Source organism: Mustela nivalis (genome assembly GCF_964662115.1).
Source record: "Mustela nivalis genome assembly, chromosome: 15".
Lineage (NCBI taxonomy): Eukaryota > Metazoa > Chordata > Mammalia > Carnivora > Mustelidae > Mustela > Mustela nivalis.
Window position 1 is genome coordinate 86,915,960 of NC_139034.1, and position 23,767 is coordinate 86,939,726.

The following is a 23,767-nucleotide window of genomic DNA, read 5'->3' on the forward strand; positions in this document are numbered from 1 at the left end:
GCAGCCTGCTTCAGGAGACAATTTGGTGGTCACCCACAAAACTAAACACACTCTTGCCACACTAACCAGCAATCACGTGCACCCCAGGGAGTAAAGCACTTTTGTCCACTCAGAAACCTGCCCCTGGCTGTCTACAGCAGCTTTATTCAGAACCGCCAGGTTGTGGGAGCCACCAAGATGGCCCTCGGGGGTGCGGGGACAAAGAATCCGTGGTCCAGCCAGGCAAGGCAGTATCACTCCACGCCAACAAGACAGTCATGATCCGGTCACGAAAAGATGTGTGGAGGAACCTGAACGTGTATCACCAAGTGAAAGAAGCCAGTGTGAACGGCCACATCCCATCTGATTCCAGCTCTAGGACATCTGGAAAAGTCAAGCTATGGAGACAGTCAGAGGAGCGGTTGCCAGGCATACGGGGGAAGGAGGAACAGGCAGAGCACGAGGGGTCTTGAAGTCTCTGGGTCACGCTACAGTGATGACATGTCTACACACCCCTCCACACGCATGGACTGCACAACACCGAGAGTGACTGTCATGCAACATGGGAGATGATGACGCATCACCATAGGCTCACCCATTGTGACAAATGCCCCACTCGGGTGGGCGACACTGATGGAGGACAGGCTGTGCTCGCATCAGGGAAGGAGGGGATATGGGCAAATCTCTGCGCCTTCCTCTCAACCTAAAGCTACTCTATAAAAGAGAAAGTCTTTATCAAAAGACAAATAGAAACCAGCGCATGGAACAGAAGGGAAGCTGCGGTTCGACATGAGGTAGCCCCTCAGGGGAATGCCATGGTCATAAATGGATCCCTAGAGACAAGTAGCCACCCAGCAACACGAGGACTGGGCTGGAGGGAGCCCAGGAACGAGGAGGGGTTTGCTGCAACCCTGGCTCAAGGCGGACAGACCTGGAAGGGGGTTGCAGCCATGGGAGGAGAAAGCAGGCGGGAATGCAGAGAAGCCCACAGGAGGAAGACATGGCAGCCTTGGCGACTGAGTGACATGGAGGTTAAAAAGAGACAGGATAAAAGAGATTTCCTCTAGGGGAAGTCATCGTGTCTGGGCTGAGTGTGAGGAGATACTGGGGCATCGGCGACTACAAGGCAACAGTGGGAATGGGCAGTCGGTCTGGGTAAGACTGTAAGTTCAGCTCTGAACACGTTTGCAAAGTCTGAGACTAAAGCCAAGGTGACATGACCCATGGGAATGCGAAGATCCTAGGCTGCATTTCAAGAAAAAGGTCTGGAGCCCTCTTCATGGGATCACAAGAGCAGATCTTCCCAGCCAGAGAGAGCAGACAGCACAGAGAGGAGAGAGGAGAAGAGAGGAGAGGAGCCGGCGGGCTGGACCCCATCGCACACCCATGCCGAGGGCCTGGGCAGAGGAAGAAGGGAGAAACAGGAGGAAATCTAGGAGAGACACATGTCACTAGAGCACAACCAGGAGAACAATGGAGGGAAACACAGGATGGAACCAGTTCACCGTGTACCAGACTATAAAAATATTAACCCCAAGTAATTCTTACAGTGTTCAGTGCCTCCAAAGAACTTGACCATTGAAACGTGTTCTGGTTTATATCCTCTCTCATTGTACGCCTGAGAATAGTAGGAATATGTCTTTTGTATTGTTCTATAGTCGACATTTTTTAGTGGTTGTTTAATAATAGCAGGAAGAACAATGCCCTAATGGTATTATTTTCGGCATTCTATTGTTGCTTTTGCTTACTCTATCTCAAGAATGCAAAAATACCAAATCTGCTTGAGAGGCATTTTAATGAGGTTAATCCTTTCCGAATTTCTGGAACAAATGTTAAAACAAACACTGTCTATACTTCTTCCAAACAAGTGTTAGAACTCACTCAATTTTTGACGCCCTCTGGATTTCTCAAAGGGTTTGTTCCAGAGAGGCACCGGTGGGTTCATTTGTCTGAAAAATCCTTACTAGCTCTTCACTAAGTAACTGAATTCCTGAAGCGATGACCATCCTGACCAGTCCCAAGACATTTGCCAACAGTCTTGTTAATGAATAATGGGTTTTGTGAATTCCCTCATGTACTTGCCCAAGTGAGGCTACGTTTTCTGGGCCAGTTCCTAAAGGCACTGCAGCCTAGAAGCAGCCATCCATGCAGCAACCTTCCACACACCCCAATGTACCTGCAGCCTGGGGAGAGGGGACACCCCCAAGTCAGGGTCCTGCTGGGAGCTGGTGCCTCTTCCCACCATCTCCCAGACCTTGTTCTTCCGTGTATCTACCCCTCTGGGAGGAAAGGTCAGCTGCCACGGCTGGTAACAGAAGACGTGGCATCTGGGTTTCTCAAAGGAGGGAGCCTCCGTGTCGTTCTCAAATGCAGGGGCTGCAGGTCTAGGAACAGGCGGCACAGGCGGCACCTGCGAGCGTAACGGCCCTCACAGCTCATGGAAACAGCGACGCTGACCTTATAGATTCTCGTCCCCCTCCGAGCGGGAGGCGGGGTGTCCTCCTGGAAGCGTCTCTGCGTCCTGCGCAGCTGGCCACTGTGACACTCACCAGCCTGGGCGGCCCGCGTGCTGCTCGGCGGCCCGCGTGCTGCTCGGCGGCCCTGCCAAGTGCCAGCGGCCTGGGGGCAGGGCGAGCCCATGCGCAGTCGCAGTCGCGGGCCAGCCAGAGCACAAGCGTGCGGGAGGGCTCAGGGCGCATGCGCGGGGCAAAGGACGGAAGGAGCGGTCCCCGGGAGAAGGGTCAGGTCTGCCTGACCGAGGCGTGGGGGGAGTCCTCCCAGCTCATCGGCCTACTAAGAGCGGACATTTTTAAACCACACTTGCTCTGGGTGTATGTGATGAACTTACGCGGCCGATAATTCTGTGGGGGCCGCGCCTGCAACACGCAGTTTACATGCATTACTCCTTCCGGCTGGGCCGAGTCCACAGATGAGGAACCTAATGATTTGGGCTGTATCCCTCTGGTGTATTGGGCTGATGGTACCGCCACGGGCCGGCGGGAGAGCTCGGACTTCTTGTTTCAATTCCCTTTGCAACAGAACAGAGTCGTACTCAACATGGGGACTAAGTCTCAGCTCCGTGAGTCCTGGGTCACGGAGCCCCAGGACAGTGAGCAGGGTCTGAACACGCCCAGAGCCGGGGGCAGGCATCTCCACACTTGGGGGCGAGTTCACGTTTCCGATCCTGAGAAACCATCCGTTAAGGGGGGAGGGGGTGACGCAGTGAGAGAGGAGTCCTTGGCTCCTGCGGTGGGGACGCCTCCCTCCGCTTCCCTCCGGTCTGACTGCAGGACTGAGAACACAGGGCACCTTCTGCTCAGGCCTGTCCCCTCCTCCTCCCTTCTTGCCTCAGAAAGAAAAGTTGGGGAGGGGAATCAGGATAGACTGGCCATGGGGGAAAATCACTGGCTCAGAAAATCCATCTACTAGTAAATGAACAATATGACCATGGCAGATAGGGTCAAATATAAAATCAAAGAGCCTTTCAAATGGGGGGGGGGGGTGGGGACAATGCTTGCCCAGCATGGGGGGGGGGGGGGCAATGTTGGGACAGGTACAAATGCAGGTAAAGTGTGAATCAGATTCTCTTTTAAGGCACAGGTAACCCTAGAACCCTTCGGGGTGGCTTCTGAGTAAGGATTTGATGGACTGATGGCAGTGACTTATTATTCACAATGTAGTTTTAAATGTATTTTGCCTGGATCTGTGTTGAAGTTATTTCAAATTTTGGTACCTAATAGGTAATTCTGGAAAGTGGTAAGCAAAAAAAAAAAAAAAAAAAGGTTCTTGATGATATGAAAAGTGAAATGCTTTTTAAAAATTAGACAATTATTTTTAAACAGATTTTTTTGACATCCATGTCATATCCATATCTAAGTCAGGAAAAATTAAGTGTAAAGATAATGTTGAGTCAGCTGGTGATCGATCAGAGAGTGTCCAAACACGTGACCCAGAACTTAAAACACTATGGGACACCTTGAGGTTTAGAGCCAAGCCAGTGGACAGGAATGTGCTTGGGTCTTAGAGAATAATTAAAGGAGAGTAATCCCACACAACAGTAGTGAGTTTGATTTCCCAGGCAAGAACAGGCATTCCCATAGGTGTGTGGCTTGTTATTTAAAGTCCCAGCTGAAGCCAGTTCTTACAATCAGCTTTGCTTTGCTACTATTATCAGTTAGAAAATCTAAGTCCAAGCAGAGGTTCCTATTTCCAAATAGAGAACTTTCTCTCATTTGCTTGCCATCGAATTTAGCAATCTCTCCTTGGAAGTATGACATCTTTGGGTCAATGATTCTACACCCAAATAAGTGCTCTGGAGATTCCTCTTCTCAAAGTATTTTGTCATCATTACTGGAGAGCGCTTGAACCACTGAGTCCGGTGCTTGGCTGGGCTCAGGGCTGGGAGAAGCATCTGCCCTTAATTGCTGCTGTGATCACCAGCCCTTTCGACACCCAATGAAGGAGCTGCCAGAAAGGAGTCAGCCCTGCCCTGGGATGAGGCGGGCATGCACACTACCAGCTCACTCTGGCAGGTACCCGTCCGTTGATTTTACAAGCAAGAGTCAGTGAATACCATCCCTCCCGAAGACAACTAAAAACAAACAAACAAACAAACAAACAAAACGTAAAAGCAACCACCTGAATGGGAGCAGGAGGGAGAGCGCTATGAGTGGGTACACGATGAGCTAGATGAGGTCTGGAACAGTAAAAGAGTGACTGGAAAGTGCGGAAAGTTGCAAAATAATTTTTAAACATTGAGGCGGGGGGTGGGGGGGCGTGCAAAATGCCTTTAGAAGCCACACTTTCTCAGGGTGTTGTCTGCAAGCCTGGCACACTGAGGACCCGCCGAGGTCTTTATTCTGTCTGAGGGGGAAAGAAAAAAAAAGAAAGAAAGAACAAAAGTGCATCAAGGACCTTCCAGAGCTAGAAGCCTTTCCTCCTGCAAGCCCAGCTCCGGGATCCTTTCTGGCAAGCACACAGCCCGAGGAAGTGAAAACTAGCAAAACAATTTGTGCTTAGAACAATAAGATGGAGTTTCATGTTGGTTTCATACTCAACTATGATGTGGTTATAGCTTTATGGGTAATGTCCATTAATAAAAGGCAACGAGTGGGGTTTGGTAAGTTTTTAAAGCTCCGCTCACAAGCGCCCCACTTCTGTCCTCCAGCGGGCTTCAGCCACAGAAAAGTCGTGGGAAAGCAAGAGAGACAGCTGTTTCCAGGCAAACGGCCCACAACTGCTCAGCATCAACCAGCAGAGTCGCCCGAGAAGGGGAGAAACACGCCCAAAGCGACTCCCGGGCACAAGCGTGGGGCTCTGAGCAGCGTGGGGCGCGCGTGCCCACCCAGCCTGCCCCCAGCCCACCAGGGCGCCCAGGGCAGGAGAGGGCGCCGGGCCGCTGAGGCCTCCGCGGCGCGAGTTCAAGTCCCGCAGACTCCCGGGCACCATCGCCCAGCGCGGTGCGCCCCGAGCTCTGCTCAGCTTGCCCAGGGCCCGGAGAGGTCCTCTACCTCGCCCCCACCCAGCCCACAACAAAGGAGGCTCCCTAATGGATGCGCGAAGGCAGCCCACAGGGGTCCCTGGCGGGGGCCCGCGCGGAGAGGGCACCTGGCCGTGCCACGCGCGACCCCCGAGGGGCCGGCGGGCGGCTGGGTCCGGGGACAAAGGGGCCGCGCGGGGCGCCCGAGGCGCGGGGCGGGACGCCGGGGGAGCGGAGCCGGCCGGGGACTCACCTTCGCAGCGGCCCGGCTGCGCTCCTCGTGGAGCAGGAGGGCGGCGGCCAGCAGCAGCAGCCAGAAGCCGAGCCGGGGCACCATGGTGGCGCGCCCGGGGCGGCCGGGACCGGCGGGGATCGGCGGGGGACGGCGGCGGGCGGCTCAGCGGCGGAGGGCCGGGACGCGAGCGCTGCGCACCGTCCGGGGCGCGGCGGCTCGCGGCGGAGACCTGAGCGCGGCCCGGCGAGCTCCCCAATTTGTTGGCGCTGCCCCCTCCCCTCGGCGGCGCGCGGGCGGCGTCTCAAAGGGGAGGACCCTGCGGCGCGGGTAAGAGGCGGCGGGAGCGCGCGGCCCGGAGATTGTGGCCGCCGCGCGCCGGGACGCCACGGCTCTGCGCTCCGCACCCACCCGCGGCAGCCGCGCGACCCCGCGCCCCCCGCGCTCGCCCACCGGCCGGAGGACCGAGGACCCGGGCCGGCACCCGGGGGCCCGCGAGGGCGACCGCGCTGCCCGTGTGCCGCGGTCGGGCGCCCCCGGAGCGGCGGATGCGCGCGGACCGCCCCTGACGCCGGGCGCGAGGTGAGGGCGACCCCGAGGACGCGGAGACCCGGGCTGGGGCTGGGACTAGGGGCGCCCGGCGCAGGCAGGGCGCTACGCGCACTTCTGCTGAAGTGGGGGAGGTCACCGAGCGGCCGCCGCTAAGCGGCGCCCAGCAGGGCCTAAGTGGGAGGCTCCCCCTTCTCCTGTCCGGTCTCGGGGCGGCTCTCTGTCACCCCTGCAGGGATGCGGGGGCGCGCCCCGCTTTCCCGCGTCTTGTGGAAGGAGGCTTGCGGCGAGGATGCTCCCTCCCCAGCCCCTGCTAAGCCTGCTTTGTCTCTCGCCCTCCAGAGCTGGAGAGACCGCGCGGAGTCCGGAGTGACGGGATCGGGAGTATGGACAGACACCAGTGCTCGGCGTCCAGCCCTGCCCTGCGGCGGTAAGCCACTTTCTGCCGCGTCCCCGTGGGTCCTGCGCGCGGGGTCCCTTGCGTGTAACTCAGGGACTGCCAAGCCGCGGCCGCCCGCTCATGGCGGTCTCCCTCTCTCTCCCATCCAGGTGGCTGCTGCTGGGGGCTGTGACCGTGGGGCTTCTGGCCCAGAGCGTCTTGGCGGTAAGTCCTGGGTCCAGCTCATGGGCTCTGATTCGTGCGCCGGGGGAGTGGAAGGGACACCTGTGGCCTTGCGGGAAGGCAGCTCTCGTGCGTGCTCACCTGAGAGTGCGTGCGTGTGCGCCCGTGTGTGCGTGCAGCCCTGACCCAGCCCAGGTTCCGCGAGCGCTCGCTTTGCCCAGAGAACGTCTCAAGTGTGCCTTCCCTTGGGTTCCCCACTTGGATCCCGTGTGCAACAGGCGGTGGCCCTCCCCCGAGAGCCAACAGTTTAAACCATAGCCTGAGGCGTCCTCTCCTGAACTGGAGCGAATCCCCGGCTTCCTAGAGAGAAGACGGTCTGTCCCGGGGTGGTTGAGACGCCGGGGCTCGGAGAAGAAATGTGTTTGTGGCACTGGGAAGCTGGTGTCTGGGTACCATCCTCGGCAGAGAGTTTTCTGGGGCTTTTCAATGAGAGGCATGGGGGATGAATGGGCGGGGCGAGGAGGAGAGACAGAGCCAGCAGTGTCCCTCGAGTTAACCCCTGTGAGTGAACAACTGCGGAAACCCTGCAGTTTCCTACCAGGTCTCAGCCAGGGTGGGAGGGGCTAAGGTGCATTCAGGGCTGCTCCGGTATTGGTGCACTTGGGAGGCACTGTGGGATTGTGCAAATGGTGTTCAAATGATTGGAGCCGCTTGCATTAAGCTGGACGCAATAAGGCCATCCCTTGGTTGTGGACACAGATGTTTAAACTGGGACCAAAAACGGGTGGAAGACATGGTGTGCCCCGGACCCCACTCCCCCTGCACTCTTAACGGATTTCCCAGGTGGCTCTTGTGGGTTCCCGGTGACCACCGTCACACAGGACCGGGGACAGCCGGTTTGACTGAAATTCTGTTATTTTCATTGTCCTGGTCCTCGTGTCAAACAAAGATTTTAAAGTCAGCGAGGGAAAAAGAGCTACTCGAGCTTGGAAAGAACCTTTAGTCTCCCTTTTCACCTTCTGCTCCAGTTCAGGGGAGACTGGGAAGTCAGAAGGAGTCCGTAGACTTTCACTGGAACATGCCAGGCCAAAGTTTTCTCCAAGCGCAGCTCAGAGGAGGAAGAGGGTAGACAGGACAGCTCTGAATCACACTGGGAGTGTGCGCCCGGCTGGCCTTTCTCATCTCCACAGTGCTTGGCCCTTAGAACCACTTTCATAAGCCCCTGTTTTCCTTCCTGGGGATGGGGAAAGCCTGGCGAATTTTCTCTGGCATTGATCCTAAAACTGGTGGAAAGAGCTTGGGGTCGGAACACCGGGGTACTAATCAACGTTGTGCCGTGGTCTTGGAAACCCTGAATCCCGGTCTCCACACCTAGAACAGGAGAGAGAACATCCCCTCGCTTGTTACTGGGGGGCGGGCGGCAACCTCTATCCCTTCATCCAAAACCTCTTCCCTGCTCAGCCCACCTGAGTCTTTGCTATCTGACCATTGGGTAGGACGGAGAGCATCTCCTGTCCGACAGCGCACCTCGGAGCACTCGGCCTGGACCCCCCACCCTCCTGGGGGCGGGGGGCTGCTGAGAACTTCAGACCTCTGCTCTGAATCTAGATGATCTTCTTCTTTCTCCTCCGAATCTACATCTTCTGATCAGACTGTCTCGGTTGGAGCCTGGGAGTCTGTATTCTACCTGACACCAAAGTTTGGGACCCACTGAATTAGAACATTGGGTTGGGAGGCAGTTGGAGTCACTTGCCATTTTGAGTCCTTCTCCTGTAGGCGTGGGGGTGTCTGTTCTTCAACAAATACACAGTTTGTTACATTCAACAGTGGATCTCCTACTTATTAACTTCTTGTTGACCACTGGCTTTGAGTGGTTACTCATGAAATAATGCCTTGATCTTCAGCTGTATCCACTGAGAAATCTCTCTTATCTGTGGCAAATTCACCTCCTCCCCTCTTGGTTCACTGTGCTCAAGAACCCTGCCTCATTGCCCATTTGTGATAAGGACTCGTCCCCAAGAGTAAGTCCAGTCAGTAAAAAGGGCTGCCTTTTGTAGTTTGAAGGGTGCTATAGCGGAAGCAGCCGAAAATGGTTATCAAAGAGAGTAGACAACTAATTTTTTAAAGGCTTTATTTGTAAGTAATCTCTACACCTGAGTTGGGGCTTGAACTCACAACTCTGAGACCAAGAGTTGCTCTTTCCGCCAATGGAGCCAGCCAGGCACCCCCCCCCCCCCCCCCCGCTTTTTAAAGAGAGAGTAGAGAGTTATTCGATAATTATTTTTTATTTGCCAATTCGTGTGTACCCCTCCTGGGAAACAATTGCTATTGTCACCCCATTTTACAGATGAGAAAGCAGGGGCACACAGTGTCTAGACAGCTTGCTTGTGGTCTCTCTGTAAGTGCAGGTGTGGGGTTTGAGCCCAGCCCCTGCCCACTGAGTACCCAGGGTCAGACAGCAGGTCAGTCGTGAGGATGCTCCTGAGCTCCAGTGTTTGCGTCTCTGGTCCTGCTTCCTCTTTGCTCTTGACGGTGACCCAGAGTCAAGCCCACACACTGGTTTCTGGAAAGGGAAATAGCGTTCCTCCTCCCCACCACTCTGTTCTGAAGAGCAGGAGCCCAGAGCGAGGTCAAAGCGATGGGGCCCGGTGTCCAGAGGGAGAGAAGGAGGCAGAAGTCCCGCTGGCCAGCCTGAGGTCAGGGCCCAGCGTGGACATATGTGTTCTGCTGTTCGTGCTGCCCTTCCTGAAGGTGTCCTACCTCGAGAAGGTGCCAGGGCACTGAGTTCCTTTCTACACCACCTATTCTATGGGGCCTCATGGCATCAGCATGGCTATGCCGGACCCAGAAGCCAGGTGCCCTGGGACCTCGCGCTGGCGCTCACCAGAGCCCTGAGTCCCGGCCACCCCTCCCCCAACACACACAATGGGCTCATAGGCAGGGACGTGAGGCTGCTCTGCAGGATGAGGAGAGCCTGGTAGGGAGCAAGGCGCCAGGCTTCTGGGCCTGTGAGGGAAGGTTGCCGAGGCGGAGCCTCCTTGGGGACCGGAAAGCCCTCGCTCTGCAGAACACTGTGGCTTATCTTGAGAGATGGGGCAGCAGCTTTGAAGATCTGAGAGGCCAGTCTCGTGTGACTCTGGAAGCTGGGCTGACTCACCACCTCAGCTGGGACACTGGCCACACACTCTCCATGCTCACGGGTATTGGGGTGCAGCCGGGAGGCCTGGAGGTGCAGGTGCCGTGCCCCCCGGAGATGCTGGGCTCGACAGGGCCTGCAGGCCTTCCAGGCGCTCCAGGCCCTGGAACGTTCACCTGAGGCTCCTGCAAGCAGCCACACCTTTCCCTGTCCCCCAGGCTAAAGCCAAAGACAATACTTGGTGAGGTTTTCTCTTTTCCTTTTGGCTGGTAGATCTTTGCGAAGAAGGCATAGTCCTACGCCACTCCAGTGCTCTGTGTAGGAATCCGCGAGACCACTTCTCCCCCCAGTTTCCAAGAGCATTAGTTCTCTCGTTCAAAATCGGGGCCCCTGGGAAGCGGGGAGACAGCACAGGGCTCCCCCCTGTTAGTGGAAGGCCAAGCAGGAAGCACGTACCCCATCTCTGCAGGCCGGTAAAACGCGCCTCCCTTGGTGGCCGGGATGACTTGGCCACATTCGGGAACACGAGGAATTTATCATGGCATCGCGGAACTCGACGTGGCCGTGCAGGGTGGACAGAGGGGACGGAGCCCTTGGGAATATTTGGAGCTAGAAAACAAAGACTTTGCTGAAATAGTAAAAATCAAAGGACTGTCTTTCTGGGTTGAGGATAAAACACGGGAGACTCGCTTCCATTAAGTAATAGAGACGGCTCCGGGGAAGAGCAGAGGCGTGGCGTGCATTCACCCTCAACGCTGTGTTTGGTGACGGTGTGACAGGCTGTCGTGAACCAGAGGGTGGTTGGCGAAAGTCCTGTTCTTTCACTCAGAGAAAGAGCGTCTTGGGTTGCCGAGCTGCAGTGAGAGGGCGGGGGTCGGCCTCTTGCTGTGCGTGCGGGGGTCGCTGGGCGTCGTCACCCCTGCAGAGGGTGCTGGGTGACGTCTGGAACACCAGCCGGACTGACTGGCTCCTCACTGGCTGTTTGACCCCAGGGCAAGTCACAAACACCCTGGTTCGGAGACATGGGGAAGGGGACCCGTCGTGCCGTAGGGTCCCAGGGCTGGGTGCTGCGGGTGGTCAGCGTGCCACCCCCGCCGCAGGCCCACCCTGTGTGGGGAGCCGGCTGCCCCCTCCCCGGCTGGGACACTGGGATGGGGAAGCTTTTCCAGGGAAGCGTGTGCGCTGCTCCAGGATGTAACTTAAAAAATAAATAGGCTGTATTAGGCTTTTTAGCTTCAGGGTGTGAGAAGCTTCTAGAATCCGCCCACGGTACTTAATCAGCTGAGATGAGAACAGGCAGGTGACTTGGGTACGTCTTGCCGCTACCCTGGCGTCTGTTCCCTCAGTTACCGAGACTTCCTGGGGCAGGTAAGAGCCTGGGTGACTCCCTGACCATGATGTCAGTGGCTTCCCTGGGCATCCGTGATTTTTCTTTGGGTTTTCCATGAATGAAAAAGGGGGTATCCTGTTTAGGGAGACCTGCCAGTTTCTCCAGTCCTTGAGGGAACCTCAGAGGAATCTCACGCCCCCGGGAGCTCCGCGGCCTCCCGCAGGCCCTGCCCCACCCAGCGGAGTGGGCTCTCGCGTCGGGGTCTCCCCGCCTCGCGGCGCTCCTGGCGCACCTGGGCCTTCCGTTAGGCTGTGCTGTGCTGCCCTGAGCGAGGCTGCTTTTGAGGTGCCGCGTTCTTTTGTACCCACTCCTGTAAGTGCAAGGTGGTCTTGGGGATTGGATCCTGCAGGCGAGAAAGAACATTCACAGGAAAACCGGCAAAATTCTGAGTCTGTAGCGTATTAACATACTCGTGTGAGTTTCTGGCTTTGACAAAAAGCACCGAGATTCTGTAAGATGTTGCCACAGGCCTTGCATTGCCATGGACCACATCTCCAAGTGGCCACAACTTCCACTCCAGCTATGGGCTGGGGAAAAGGGCCAGGAACAGAGGCCAGTGGCCAGAGGCTGTCACTCACACATCTGCCTCTATCACACCGCCTAAGAGGGGAGCAGCCTCTGGCCCCCAGCCCTGGCCAGTCCTGATCTGTAGCTCTGACATACCATGTCTCCTCACCGTAGCCCATGGCCCCTGTCACAGAGAGCACACCCTGTCCCCTCACTTGTCAGAGTGCCAGATGCCCCGTCCCTGCTGCAGCCTCTGCCCCAGAGGACAGAGGCTGGACTCTGAGTCCAGTCAAAGTGCCCTCTTGGCCTGCTAGGACTTTCCTTTATCATTAGGTAGCGATGACCTTAAATCACGCATAACACAGAGACTCATGCTCAACACACTTGCTGCTCCCACAACCCAACGTTTAGGGCACATTTTGTCTTCCCTCTGGGACATGAGCTCTGGTCCGTGGTCTGTGCCCCCGGCACGGGGACCCAGCCGGCCCTCAGCAGGGTCTGCTCGGGGAACACAGGAGACATTACCAGCCGGAAGCGTTCAGACACATCTTCTGGATGAGGAATCCGGTCGTGGAACAATTCATAAAAGATTAAAGGGTAGCTTTTCTCATGGAGTTTTGGGTTTTCTTTGTTTTGCTTTTTTTCCAAATTAAGCACTGCCCCCCCCCCCGATCGAGCCCACCGCGCGTGATGAGAAGGGAGCCGTCGGTCCGTGAGAAATGATTTGCATTTTTTCCGAGGGATGGTTTCAGCCACACCCATAAAATTCCTATTTTGCTGCTTTGCCCCGTTCCGTGATCTCCCACGTGGGAACTCCAGAAGAATGTGTGTTAGGAATTCCGCGGACTCATTTTCTGCTACCTGGTAGAAATGACGTACCGTGTTTTTCTGCATGTTGAGCACTTTTGGGTGTATGACCATCTTTGTGAAGTAGTGTGGGTGCGTGAGGACGGGGACAGCTCCCAGGGGTCCCTGTCCATCAGGACGAATGCTGATCGGCCGTGCCCAGGCAGTCACTGCCCAGTGCTGCCGGGAAGGAGGGACGCAGGAGACCAGCCCGTGCCGGGGGCCCCACCAGGCAGACCTCCCGCCTCTCCCACCCACACACAGCTGGCCTGGCTCCAGGTCAGAGAAAAGGAAGTGGTCTCGAGGAAGGCTGTGGGGTCTCCTCGCTCAGAGCACGTCGCACGGGGGTGTGAGACTCACATATGTCCGCTGTGTGTGAAACAGACATGTGCAGTGTTTATCCCTGTGCCGTATGGGGGGGCGATCGACGTAGGTGGTAGCTGGACAGACGTGGACTGATGACAGACTTATGGACGGATGATGGCTGTAGACAGCGGAAGATTACAGAGAAAGAGAGAGACGGATAAACAGGTAGATAAACAGGTGGCTGGGCATTGGGTAGAGACAGGCAGACAGACAGATGATAGTTGGAAAGCGCACAGATAGGCATCAAGATGAGACAGAGACACAATACAGACCTTGCAGGCCACACACACTTGGCCTCCAAGGCTCCTGGCTCCTTTCTCCACAACGGCTGCTCTGGTGGAGGAAGGGAGTGTTGGGCAGGCAGAACCTCTGCAGGGACCCCTCTATAGGGAGGCCGGCCTGTGCACATAGGTGACAGAGGCTGGTGGGCTCTAGGAAACAAAGTGCTGAAGGTCACACAATGACCCGGGAAGTCCTGAGGGGGCAGTGGGGAGCCCAATCCACAGACAGAGTTCCTGGAAATCTTCTCCAGGTCCCTTTTGAAACCCCAGGCTGTGCCGATGTATGGACGGCTACTTCGTAAAGCGGGAGGCATAAGCAAGCCGGCGCTATTTCGAGCAGTTGAAGAGGCTGGGGGAGAAGTTTACTGAAACACCCTGGGGAGGAAGAGGGCTTCCTCAGATGAGCTGTGCAGGAGCCCCCAGGGACAGTGGTGGGATGATGACACAGTCCATTTGTCCGGGCCAACAGGGAGGCCGGGGTGGTGTCTCACACAGAGGGGGGCATCTGGGTTTGTGGCCCAGGACCAGGAGGTCACTTCAGCTCTCTGAGCCCCCAGCTTCATGGGTGAAACAGCAATGCCACTAACTATGTCACAAGTTCATGGTGAGCTAGACTATGTGACGTTCCTTCACCGAAAGAACATGTTTGCTTCTCCTGGGAATAGTCACGTCCACGAATCATCCCGGGACCTCAGGTGTGGGTCCCACAGCCAGACAGGCGGGAGCAGTGCATGGGGTGTTCTGAGCGCACGCGTGTGTGTCTGTGGGGTAGGAGCTGTCCAGCGGTCTGGCCAAATTTTTGAAGTTGACTCTACCCCCTGGGTTCAACCACGCTTGGAGAGCAGCCTGCAGAGCTCAGCGTGGGAGACGGGGCTGCTCTGTCCTTTGACTGGTAGACCTTACCATACGTCAGATTCATGTGGGTTATGTTGGAGCCCCAATCAAGCCTCAGAGCCACACTCCGTCCACGGAATGTAGAAGAAAGGGCAGGACTGGGACACGGGTCTCCCAGAGGGGCCAGGTGGGTCTCAAGTTCAAAATGTACTTTGGCTCCTTCCTGGCTGTGTGGCTCTGGACAAGCCGCTTGGCTTTAGGCTTTAGTTGTATCTTCAAAACTGGAATAAACTCATTCTACCTCCTAAGTGTGCTCTGAGGAGAAAAAAAAGAAATTGCATGTAAAGATCATAGCAAGCTTATTAGCCTTGTAGGGCTTGATAAATGCTAGCCAGTGGCTACTTGGTACTAGGATTTTTTTTTTTAATTACATGTGGGTCTTCATCCTCAAAACATAAAACCTTGAAACCACAGAGAGGAAAAGTTCAAGTGTAACCGGAATTTGGGGTGAGGCCAGTTCTCACAGCCCTTGCTGCCCCAACAGGGCGCTCTCTGTGGGGCCTTCATGGCCGGGGATGGGGCCTTGCCTACGGCGCAGGCTGGGGCATAGGGGAGCTGGGCCGGGACACCGGTGGGAGGCATCGTGGGGAGTGAGGTGCACGTCTTCTGTGGTGAGACCCCACCATCTTTGCACACCCTGGCAGCAGTGACCCCAGGAAGTAAGCTGTGGACGCCTCGGGGGCCACAGGCAAGACAGACGTAGGGATATCTATGCCTTTGGACAGTTGTCTCCATTTTGTTGAGTTGCAGAAATACCTAAAAAGAAAATAATTTAAATTTTAATTAACATTCAGTCGAGGTATAACTAAATTATTTCCAGAATAAATCGAAAGACTTATAAACAAAGAACAGTTTGTTCAAATAATTGCAGACCGACATATAATTTAACAAAGCAGGAAAACTCAAGAGGTCTTAGTTTGGCTAAGCGGCACAGAAAATGCCCAGTAGAATCTGCACATAGGATTTCTTTCTTCAAAGAGCAGAAGGATCCCCCCACCACGTCCTAGCAGGGCACTGGCAGTCCTCCACAGCCAGGATGGGCAGGACACGCAGACCAACCCGTTTCCTCCTCAGGCCCAGGTGAGGAAGGCCAGTGGGGCGGAAGGTCCCAGCTGGGGATTCCAGGGAGGAAAACCGCCTCCTTCCCTTTCTTCCTTACTTGGTCATTGTCCTAACTGTAACTGTGCGCGTTACAATGTAGCGCCGATCTGGGCTGAGATCCTCTCCCCCCTATCTAGAAGCCACCTTCGCTTCCTGCTTATTCCTACCAGGTTACAAGCGCCCCCCCGCCACCCCCACCAGGACAATCTTAGCTCAGACAGGATTTCCTTCATCTTAGTCACCAGGTTTTATGGTCCAGCCTCCCCTTCCCGTTGCAAAACAAGGAATATTAACAGCAGACTCTGAAATGATTTGTCAGTCTTGGGCCAATATGTGTAGACATCAGCTTCTGTGCCTACTGAGCAAGACCGAGATGCCAGAGGTTGGAAAAATAAATGTTTCTCACTGGGTCATGTGCTACAGCGGGTCAAGCTGCCAGCCTTGACCGATGTTAAATTGCAAAAGGGCAGACACGTTCACTTTAATTGCATTTCTAAAATGCTGCAGAGTTTAAACAAAAATGACAGTCATAGCAAACATCATTTATGTTTAAAACGAAGGCTCGTAAATGCTGACATTTCCTGCTGGTTATGGGTCTGGTTCCCACCACCACGTACAACACGCCCTCGAGGCATGCCATGAAGCATTTCCTGCGGCTCTGAAGGAGAATGCAAGATCCCCAGGATCCCCGTAGCCTCCCAGGTGATTCCGGGAGGGATCGTGCGCCTCAGTTGTAGGAGCGACGCATGTAGTTGTCGGGTCCATTCTTGATTAAAATGGAACCTCGCCCAAGTTACAGGGCAGAATGTGTGCACGGAGCAAGCAACTTAGTCCTTCACAGCCTCGCCTCCTGTTCTGAGTGCCCGTGCTGGCTCCCTGCCTCTCCTAGTACTGGTGGTGGTAGTAGTACCAGCAGTAGTAACAGCAGTAGTCATAGTGTACTAATGGCAGTGGTACTAGTGGCGGCCGTAGTACCCGAGGTGTTAACAGTAGTGGTAAGAGTACCAGTGGTAGTAGTACTAGTGGTGACAGTAATGCCAGTGGATTAATAGTAATGGTAAGAGTACCAGTGGCAGCAGTACCAGTGGCAGTAACAGTAGTAGTGACAGTAATACAGTGGCAATGGTACAAGTGGCGGCAGTAGTACCAGTTCTGGGAACAGTAGTGGTGGTAATAGTACTGTGGCAGTAGTACTAGTGGTGGCAGTAGTTCCAGTGGTGTTAACCATCATGGTAAGAGTACCAGTGGCAATTGTACCAGTACCAGTAGTAGTCGTAGTAGTACTCGTGGTGGTGGTACTAGTGGTAGCAGTGGTACCATTGGTGTTAATAGTAGTGGTAGTAATAGTAGTGGCAAGAGTACTAGTGGCAGCAGTAGTACCAGCACTGGGAACAGAGGTGGTGGTAAGAGTATTAGTGGCAGTAGTACTCCTGTCAGCGGTATGCCGTGGTAGCAGCAAACTGCTCTGCTTTTCCACTGAAGGGTTCTTGCCAGCAGATGAGAGACAGTCTTCCTCTCCCGGCCTGCGTCAGTGGAGGCCATCAAGGGAAAGAAAGAGTAAAACTCATGTTCACAGATTCTGAGTTACTTTTTCACCCCTGTTCCGAAATCTCTCCCCTCAGACGCTCCACTGTGCTAGGTCCGCAGCCTGCTCAGAGCCGGCCCGGCCTTGTTGCCGGCAGGCACAGCTCGCCTCCGGTTTCCCGTGCAAGCCCGGCGGAGCCTTGTGTCCGGGACAGCCCCGTACTCTGCGGGAGCTGCTCTGGGCTGGGGCCACACCTCGAAGTGTCCACCTCTGGGTTAAGCAGCACCTGTCAACCTGGGCTGGGGAATGTTCCAGAATGTTAGAACACATCCCCCCGGGACACTGGGATTTATACAAGGCCCTCAGAAGACTCTAAAGGAATTTCAAAGCCCAGGGAGAGACCGACTTGGCCCTTTAAGCCCAAAACAATGTGCTCTGCTCACTAGAGGCTCAGGAGAGTCCTGGGCTCTCCACCGGCTGGAGACAGCCCCAAGCCCCCACCTGATGGGTGCAATTCACGCTTCATCTGAGCTGTAACTTGGTGAGTTCTTCACCTTCCAACCAGATCGGTTTGTTATCTGCTTCTCACCTGATTGGAATTCAATGTACCAGAAATGACTCACGTTACTTGGGGGGGACGGGGGTGGAAGATTAGTCAGGCTCACTCCTGATTTTTCTTAAATCCAGAAATTCCTTACCTAAGATGTAGAAGCAGATAAGAACCATATTGCCTCCTGTCTGGAACTTCTAGAACAAGGAATGCGCGGACAACACTGGCGCGTCAAATAAATGGAGAGTTTCGTTTTCCTGGAGCCAGATCTAACCCGGGGGCCCCCGCCTCTGTGCGTAAGAAAACAGGAAAGCAAAGCCAGAGCAGTGTCTCAAAGGAAAACCCGTTGGTTTAGAAGAAGCTCTACATATATCCATTCCTGTTTAAAAGGGTCTCTTTCTCCTCTTTGCAGTGCCTTTAACAAAATCATTCTTCTTCGGGTCCTTAACTTAAGAACAAAAAAGTGATTATTCAGGGAACATTTCTGCCTTCATGGTGGTTTTTCTTCCTCATTGGGTTTAATTAATGAAAGTCCATAAGAATAAACAGCAAAAAAGGCCAGACTTCGTGAGGTTTTTCTGAATTCTCCATAGGAAGAATTTTTTTTTGATCTTTATTCTTTCTAAGCATTTCATATGTTAGAAATTATTTAATTTCCCGAAATAAAAAATAAGGTCTTGAGCCCTGATTCACACATCCCCCAGAATACAAACATAGAGCGTTTGGAAACGGACCATTTGGAAACCATCTCATTCATGTCACGTCCGCCCTCTTGGGTATGTAGTACACACCTGCGTGGGTTCTTTTGTACTCTTGATTGTTTCTGCTGAACTACACAGAACGGAGCATCTACCCCCTTCACCATTTTCAAGCACTTCCCCGGTCCTTCCCAACCATCCCCACCATCCGCCTCCAGAACTTTCTCTTCCCCTCCGAGGCTGTGTCCCCACTCAGCAGTGACGCCCCACCTCCCTCCCTCAGCCCCCAGGGAGCTCCGTCCTGCTCTCCTGTCTCAGGGTTGGGTTCGCCCGTGTCGGGGCCTCCTGTGAGGGGTCTGGCTCGCCTCGCTGAGCGCACACTGTCCTCACGGTCCGAGCGCGGCGTGGTCCGTGTCCGCCTGTGCCCTCCCTGTGGGAGGCTCGGAAACACTCCAGTACATTCTGTCATACTCTTTTAAAGCTCGGTTTCGCTCTCTGGATTGATAGGTTCCCGGGGTTGATGTCGGGTTCAGAGGAAGTGACTCAGAGCTCGAAACAAAGGGGCGAGTGGGCCAGTCGGCCTCGGGGCTCTGACACCCCCGTGTCCCAGACGCGGCCTTCCCACGTGGCCTGCCCAGCTCCCTGGAGGCCCCTCTTCTCTCGGGGTGCATCTGGCTCTCTGCACCTGTCAACCACACCGTGACAGAGTGGTCACAGGGGCCATCCTGGCGAGAGTTTCCTTTGCGAAAGCGTGAGGCCTCGTCTGGACGGCACTGAGGGTGACCCAGACCCTGTGCGGCTCCTGAGGCCCCAGGGCTGCCCGAGGCTCCTCCGGAAGGAAGCAGAGCCTGTCGAGACGAGGGACGAAACCCGGCTGAGGGCTGCGAGGGAGCCAGGAGGAGCTGCTGGCTGGCAGCCCGGGGTGGAGGCGGTCTCGGGGGTGAGGGGACATGGACCATCAGATGCCCCCTGGACTGAGGTCTTGCCCACAGGTTTCCCAGGCGGTCAGTGCCTGGGCCCTCTCTCGACGCAGGGCTGGGTCCGAATGTGGTGGGTGGGGAGACCCCAGGAGAAGGGGAGCCAGTGAGCCTGAATCACTCTTACCGGTGTCCCCCTCGGGTCACCGCGCTGGATGGCGGGCTCCCCGAGGGCCAGGAACACGCGTCCTCGCCAGCGCAGGACCTGCACAGACCTGCCTGTGGACCGAGGACCCTGTTGAGTAAATGCAGCATCTGACCGTTCTGTAGGAAGGCTGAAGGTCCTTAAGATTTCTAAACCAAGGAGGCTGGTGACGTGATCAGAGGCTCCCCGGCCGCCCAGGGAAGGTCTGCTGAGCGGGAGGGAGGAGACGGGAGACAGGTGCAAAGGAAGGTGGCGTTTCTGTCCCCTTCACAGCTCTTCAGTCCGTCACACTGAGCCCGAGCTGCCCTGTTTCAGCCAGTGCCCGCGGCTGAATGAGGCCTCCGTCTTAGAGGAGGCGTCAGCCCTGTGGCACCCATGGCCAGTCCACCGGGGTCCATGCTGGGAGCGGGGCCACGTGCCTCAACGTTCAAGGGCTTTCAGCCACAGCCTCTCCAGCCAAACCACTCGTTTAGCCCCAAAGACGGACAGAAGCATTTGAGGCTTACTGGCCGCTCCGGAGGTCCCACTTCTGGCCCCTCGTGCTGGGGAGCTGTCAGCCGGCTGTGACCTGACATCCCAGAGGAGGAGAGGGTCCCGGCAGCAGCCACCCGCCCAGAGATGGCACCGGCCGTGGAGAGCGCCGCGCCTGGCCATCGCCCGCGCCGTGCTTTTCCTTTCTCAGCGCAGTCGTGCTGACGATGTAGCGTCAGCCGATGCTGGTTCCTCGGCCACGGCGAGACGGGGCATGGAGAGGACGGCGCGTCAGAGGGGCCGTGGGGCCGGCTGAGGGTCCCTGTCACGGACACAGAAGGCTGGCGAAGACAGCTCCCGCCGTCTCTCCAGCAGCCGCCATGTGCTGGGAAGGGGAAGGCACACGGAGGCGCACTAAGGAAACCCCAAAGAAAAGAGGAGTTCCTCTTCCTCCCTCAACCTGGCCGTGGCCCGGTGAGCCCCGTAAGCCCCGTGAGGACAAGGGCCATGTCATGTCTGGGCATGCCGAGTCCCCCCGCCCCCCGGCGCAGGGCAGAGTTGAGCGAGGGGGCTGGGCTCTGACCCAAGGACAGATGGGCGGAAGAAAGTGGGTGAGACAGGGGTCCTGGTCCGAAGGGGCACTCAGTGTTTGGGGAACTTTTTGTTCAGAATCACAGCACGAATCACTGTGTTTGGTGCCAAAGGCACATCCCTCAGAGATGGTGGCTGAGGTCAACTGCAGGCAATTCCTCTCCCGCTGGCTTCACTGGCCTCAAATCACTGTATAAAAAGCTACTGGGGTGGACAGATGCTGGCTTATGTGCAGAGTCAAGCTAATGAAAAATATGCTTCTGCTGCAGAACCGAGGGCAGCCCATCCCGCGGCCCGGAGCTTCTTTCTCCTGAGTTTCAGAGCCCAAGGGAGGGCGGGCGTGAGGCCAGGGAGTGCCTGGGGGCCGAGGGGGACTTGCTCTTCAGGGCAAGAGGGTTGGCCAGTGGTCTCCTTTGTGCTTCCAGAAACTTGGCTTCATGGTCCGCCAAGGGTAAGAATGCAGAACATGGACCAGTGACCAAACCATGTGGTCCAATGGAAGGGTTGGGGGCCATCATTCAGAGGCCCCCCACTTATGAGCCAAAGTCGCAAGTGCCTCCCTGCTGGGCCCATGACAGTGAGGGAGCTGAGGGGAAGGGGACTTGCCAGTGAGGTCACTTTCCCCTGTAAATGCTCTGGGGGGGGTTGGCGGGTGACTCCTCCCCCAGTGCTCTAGAGAGGACCTGGGATCCAGCTGGATCCAAAGGGCCAGGCAGAGCTCTGTGTGCAGACTCGGAATTTGATCCCGCAGGTTCGGACCCAGCAGGTGTAACCCATTCCCCGCTGGTCCCAGAACCACGGGGCCTAGGAGATAATCTCTAGAGCCTTCCCTTTGAGTGGTGGCTCCCTAACAAGCACTAGGGCCTTTGACTGGGGTGTGCTTGGCCCCACTGGGTCACGCCCGACCTCTGAAATATCTCAGAAACACACGACACTCACTTGCTCGTGCAGGCAAGTTTGAAAAGTCATGGGCTGGAGAAGAATCATTTTAATCTGCCCTTCTCTGGATGGGTTAAGGGATTTCTCTCTTTGAAGAGCATTTTATCTTCTGACTGGTGGGCCCAGAGCTTCTGCAGTCATGCCTGGCCTGAGAGCAAGTCTGACCCTGAGCTTTGCAAAAACAGCCTGTGGGAAGGGAGGGCAGGAATCGGCCATTGTGGCCCATTTTGTGAAAACACAGCCATCTCTGGAAAAGGGGGTCTTCTGAGTCCCACCAGGAGATTAACCCAAGGTGTACGTAGTGATCAGAAACCAACACATTCTTGAAGAGCTGTTGAGAGACTGTGTTGCAAACAGAAGACAGCACTGGGGCTTCGCAGAGTGTTTCCTTGAAGCCTGTTTCCTTTGGAAATGAGGCTGAAAGCACAGCCCCGTTATCTTTCTAGATTGTCAGTGCTTCCTGTGCAGCGACACAGTTTTCCCCAGCGATGGTCAGTCATGCATTTGACCATCTCTAGTTAAAGCATCTCTTAAACAGAGTCCTTCGGAAAATTCCATTAAAGACAACCACGTTTTAGAGATAAAAGCAAAGATTCAGTGAGCAGACATCTCATGTGAATGAACACGGGGAAATTGTTTTGAAAGATTAGGGAGTCGAGGTAGAGAATGCTTGCTTTGGACAATGACTAAGGCAAGGCCATCACGTGACGCACACGTCACTGTCCCTGCATGCCTGCTTTCACCCGCTTCAGACCCCTGCTCCTGCAGGCTGCCGTCTGTCCCACAGGGCACAGAACACGTACTTGGTATGTATGAGGTGGGAGAAGAGGGACATTCTGGATGCGTCTGTACCAAAACTTATCTTAGATCGTTTGCTTTGAACTCAGACCACCCCTGCCCATCCCCCGAGCTGAGGACCTGTGACCTCAAATGCAGCTCACATGCTGCTGGTCAGGCTGTGGCCATCATGAACCATGACCTTGGGCAAGATCCTTTCTTTCTAGACCTTGGTTTCCTTCTCTGTGAGATGAGGGCATAACTCTGCCTTGGCTGGCTGCTAAAAGAACCAAATGTGACAGCTCAGGGAGAGCGCCCGGCGTGCGCCAGGGGTGGACACGCCCACAGGTGCTGGGTGTCCTCCCCACTCCGTCATCTCTTGCACTTGAGCGTGTCTCCTCCTGGCATGTCTCCCTGGTGACAGCCCTCCCTGCTGGCCTCCTGCACCCCTGAGTCATGGAGCTCTGGCTGGAGATTCCAGAAGGTTCTCAGGGTACAGGTGGTGCCTTCTGTGTCTCTTCGTTCTGTGCACTGTGGGCCCCAGGAAAGGTCTGCTGTGGGCTGCTGATGGCCGTCAGCCATTGGGGTCTTCACCAAGCCGCTGCCTCCTTAGTGATTCCTCCCACACTGGGTCAGCCCCGGTAGTCTCCAGGGAGCTGCTGGTTCTTCCCTTCCTCCTGTTTGTCAGCCGGTCAATGGCAATGGGAGAATAATACTGTCTTGGCTCAAGTGGTGAGCTACTGCTCAAAAATCCACAAAACTCGCAGCGGCAGATGGCAGCTCCCACGCCAGAAGGGAAACGACCAGTGTATGACCAAAGACTCTTGACCTCGGGGAGCTCATCAGTTTGGATTCAGGGTGAGCCCTTGCTTGGTGCCCCCAGAAGTTTGCAGCTGTGTGCACACAACCTTGTAGCGTCCCAGCTCAGACGCCCCTGCCCATCGCCCAGCACGCATGCCCCCACCCATGTGCGCCGCTCCCCCAGTCTGGGTCGCCCTCATTCCGGGGGGCCCCGTCACAGCCACCTCTGCAGCTGGCCGTCGGGAGGGCTCCCGGCCGTCCACGCTGTGGCCTCCCCAGCCACCGTGCCCGGGTCCACTCCTGTCCCTCCACCAGCTGGCTTCCTGCCCTGCTCAGAGCCGCACCCACCCCGGCGCTCAGCACGTAGTGAAGACAGACTTCTCCCCACATCGCTGACCACGGTGCATTCCAGCCAGAAACAACTCTGCTGCGTCATGCTCCTGTCCCTGTACGTCCAACTCAAGGTCAATCTGAGCCGGCCTTTCATGTCCGATGCTTGTTGTTAAAAGGCGAGGAGTTGGGCCTGCTTCAGAGTGGCCCCCGAGACAGCCCCGGGTGACTTTCAAGCTCTTGTCTTTTCGCACTGGAGAGCTGCCGATGGGGTGTCGGCTGGAAAACAGGGAGTCCAGCTCGGAGTGGCCGGCCCGTGCTGCCCGTGGCTTCCAGTCCCTGCCCTGGGTGTCACCCGAAACTGAAATCCTTGCAGCAGAGACAGGGCTCCTGCTGGGACCCACACTAATTTTGTTTTCAAAGTTCGTTAAAGCACTGTTTTCAAGTGAGGCTTTTCTGCTTGGCTGTCATCTTTTTTAAATCACCATTTAAAACTAAACTGTGACCACAAACAGTGCTTCTGGGTCACGTATGCAACGTGACGAACTTCCCAGAGACTCAGTGAAGTCTAAATAGATTTTTATAATACATATATATATAATTGCATATATAATGTGTATTATATAACATTTATAACAATT

General features: G+C 55.7%; 2 protein-coding genes across 3 annotated transcripts in view; one reads left to right on the plus strand and one right to left on the minus strand.

The window, feature by feature from the left end:
- Nucleotides 1-5,991, minus strand: part of COL4A1 (collagen type IV alpha 1 chain) — a 130,728-nt gene extending 124,737 nt beyond the window's left edge. The window contains exon 1 of the mRNA XM_082701007.1: nucleotides 5,712-5,991. Within this exon, the coding sequence (XP_082557133.1) occupies nucleotides 5,712-5,795 (84 nt within the window). The 5' untranslated portion in view covers nucleotides 5,796-5,991. The remainder of the gene's footprint in view (nucleotides 1-5,711) is intronic.
- Nucleotides 5,992-6,136: 145 nt separating this feature from the next.
- COL4A2 (collagen type IV alpha 2 chain) overlaps nucleotides 6,137-23,767 on the plus strand; it is a 154,154-nt gene continuing 136,523 nt past the window's right edge. For both annotated transcript variants that reach the window (XM_082701005.1, XM_082701006.1), the window contains exons 1-3: nucleotides 6,137-6,272; nucleotides 6,582-6,669; nucleotides 6,789-6,843. In XM_082701005.1, the coding sequence (XP_082557131.1) occupies nucleotides 6,626-6,669; nucleotides 6,789-6,843 (99 nt within the window). In that variant the 5' untranslated portion in view covers nucleotides 6,137-6,272; nucleotides 6,582-6,625. The remainder of the gene's footprint in view (nucleotides 6,273-6,581; nucleotides 6,670-6,788; nucleotides 6,844-23,767) is intronic.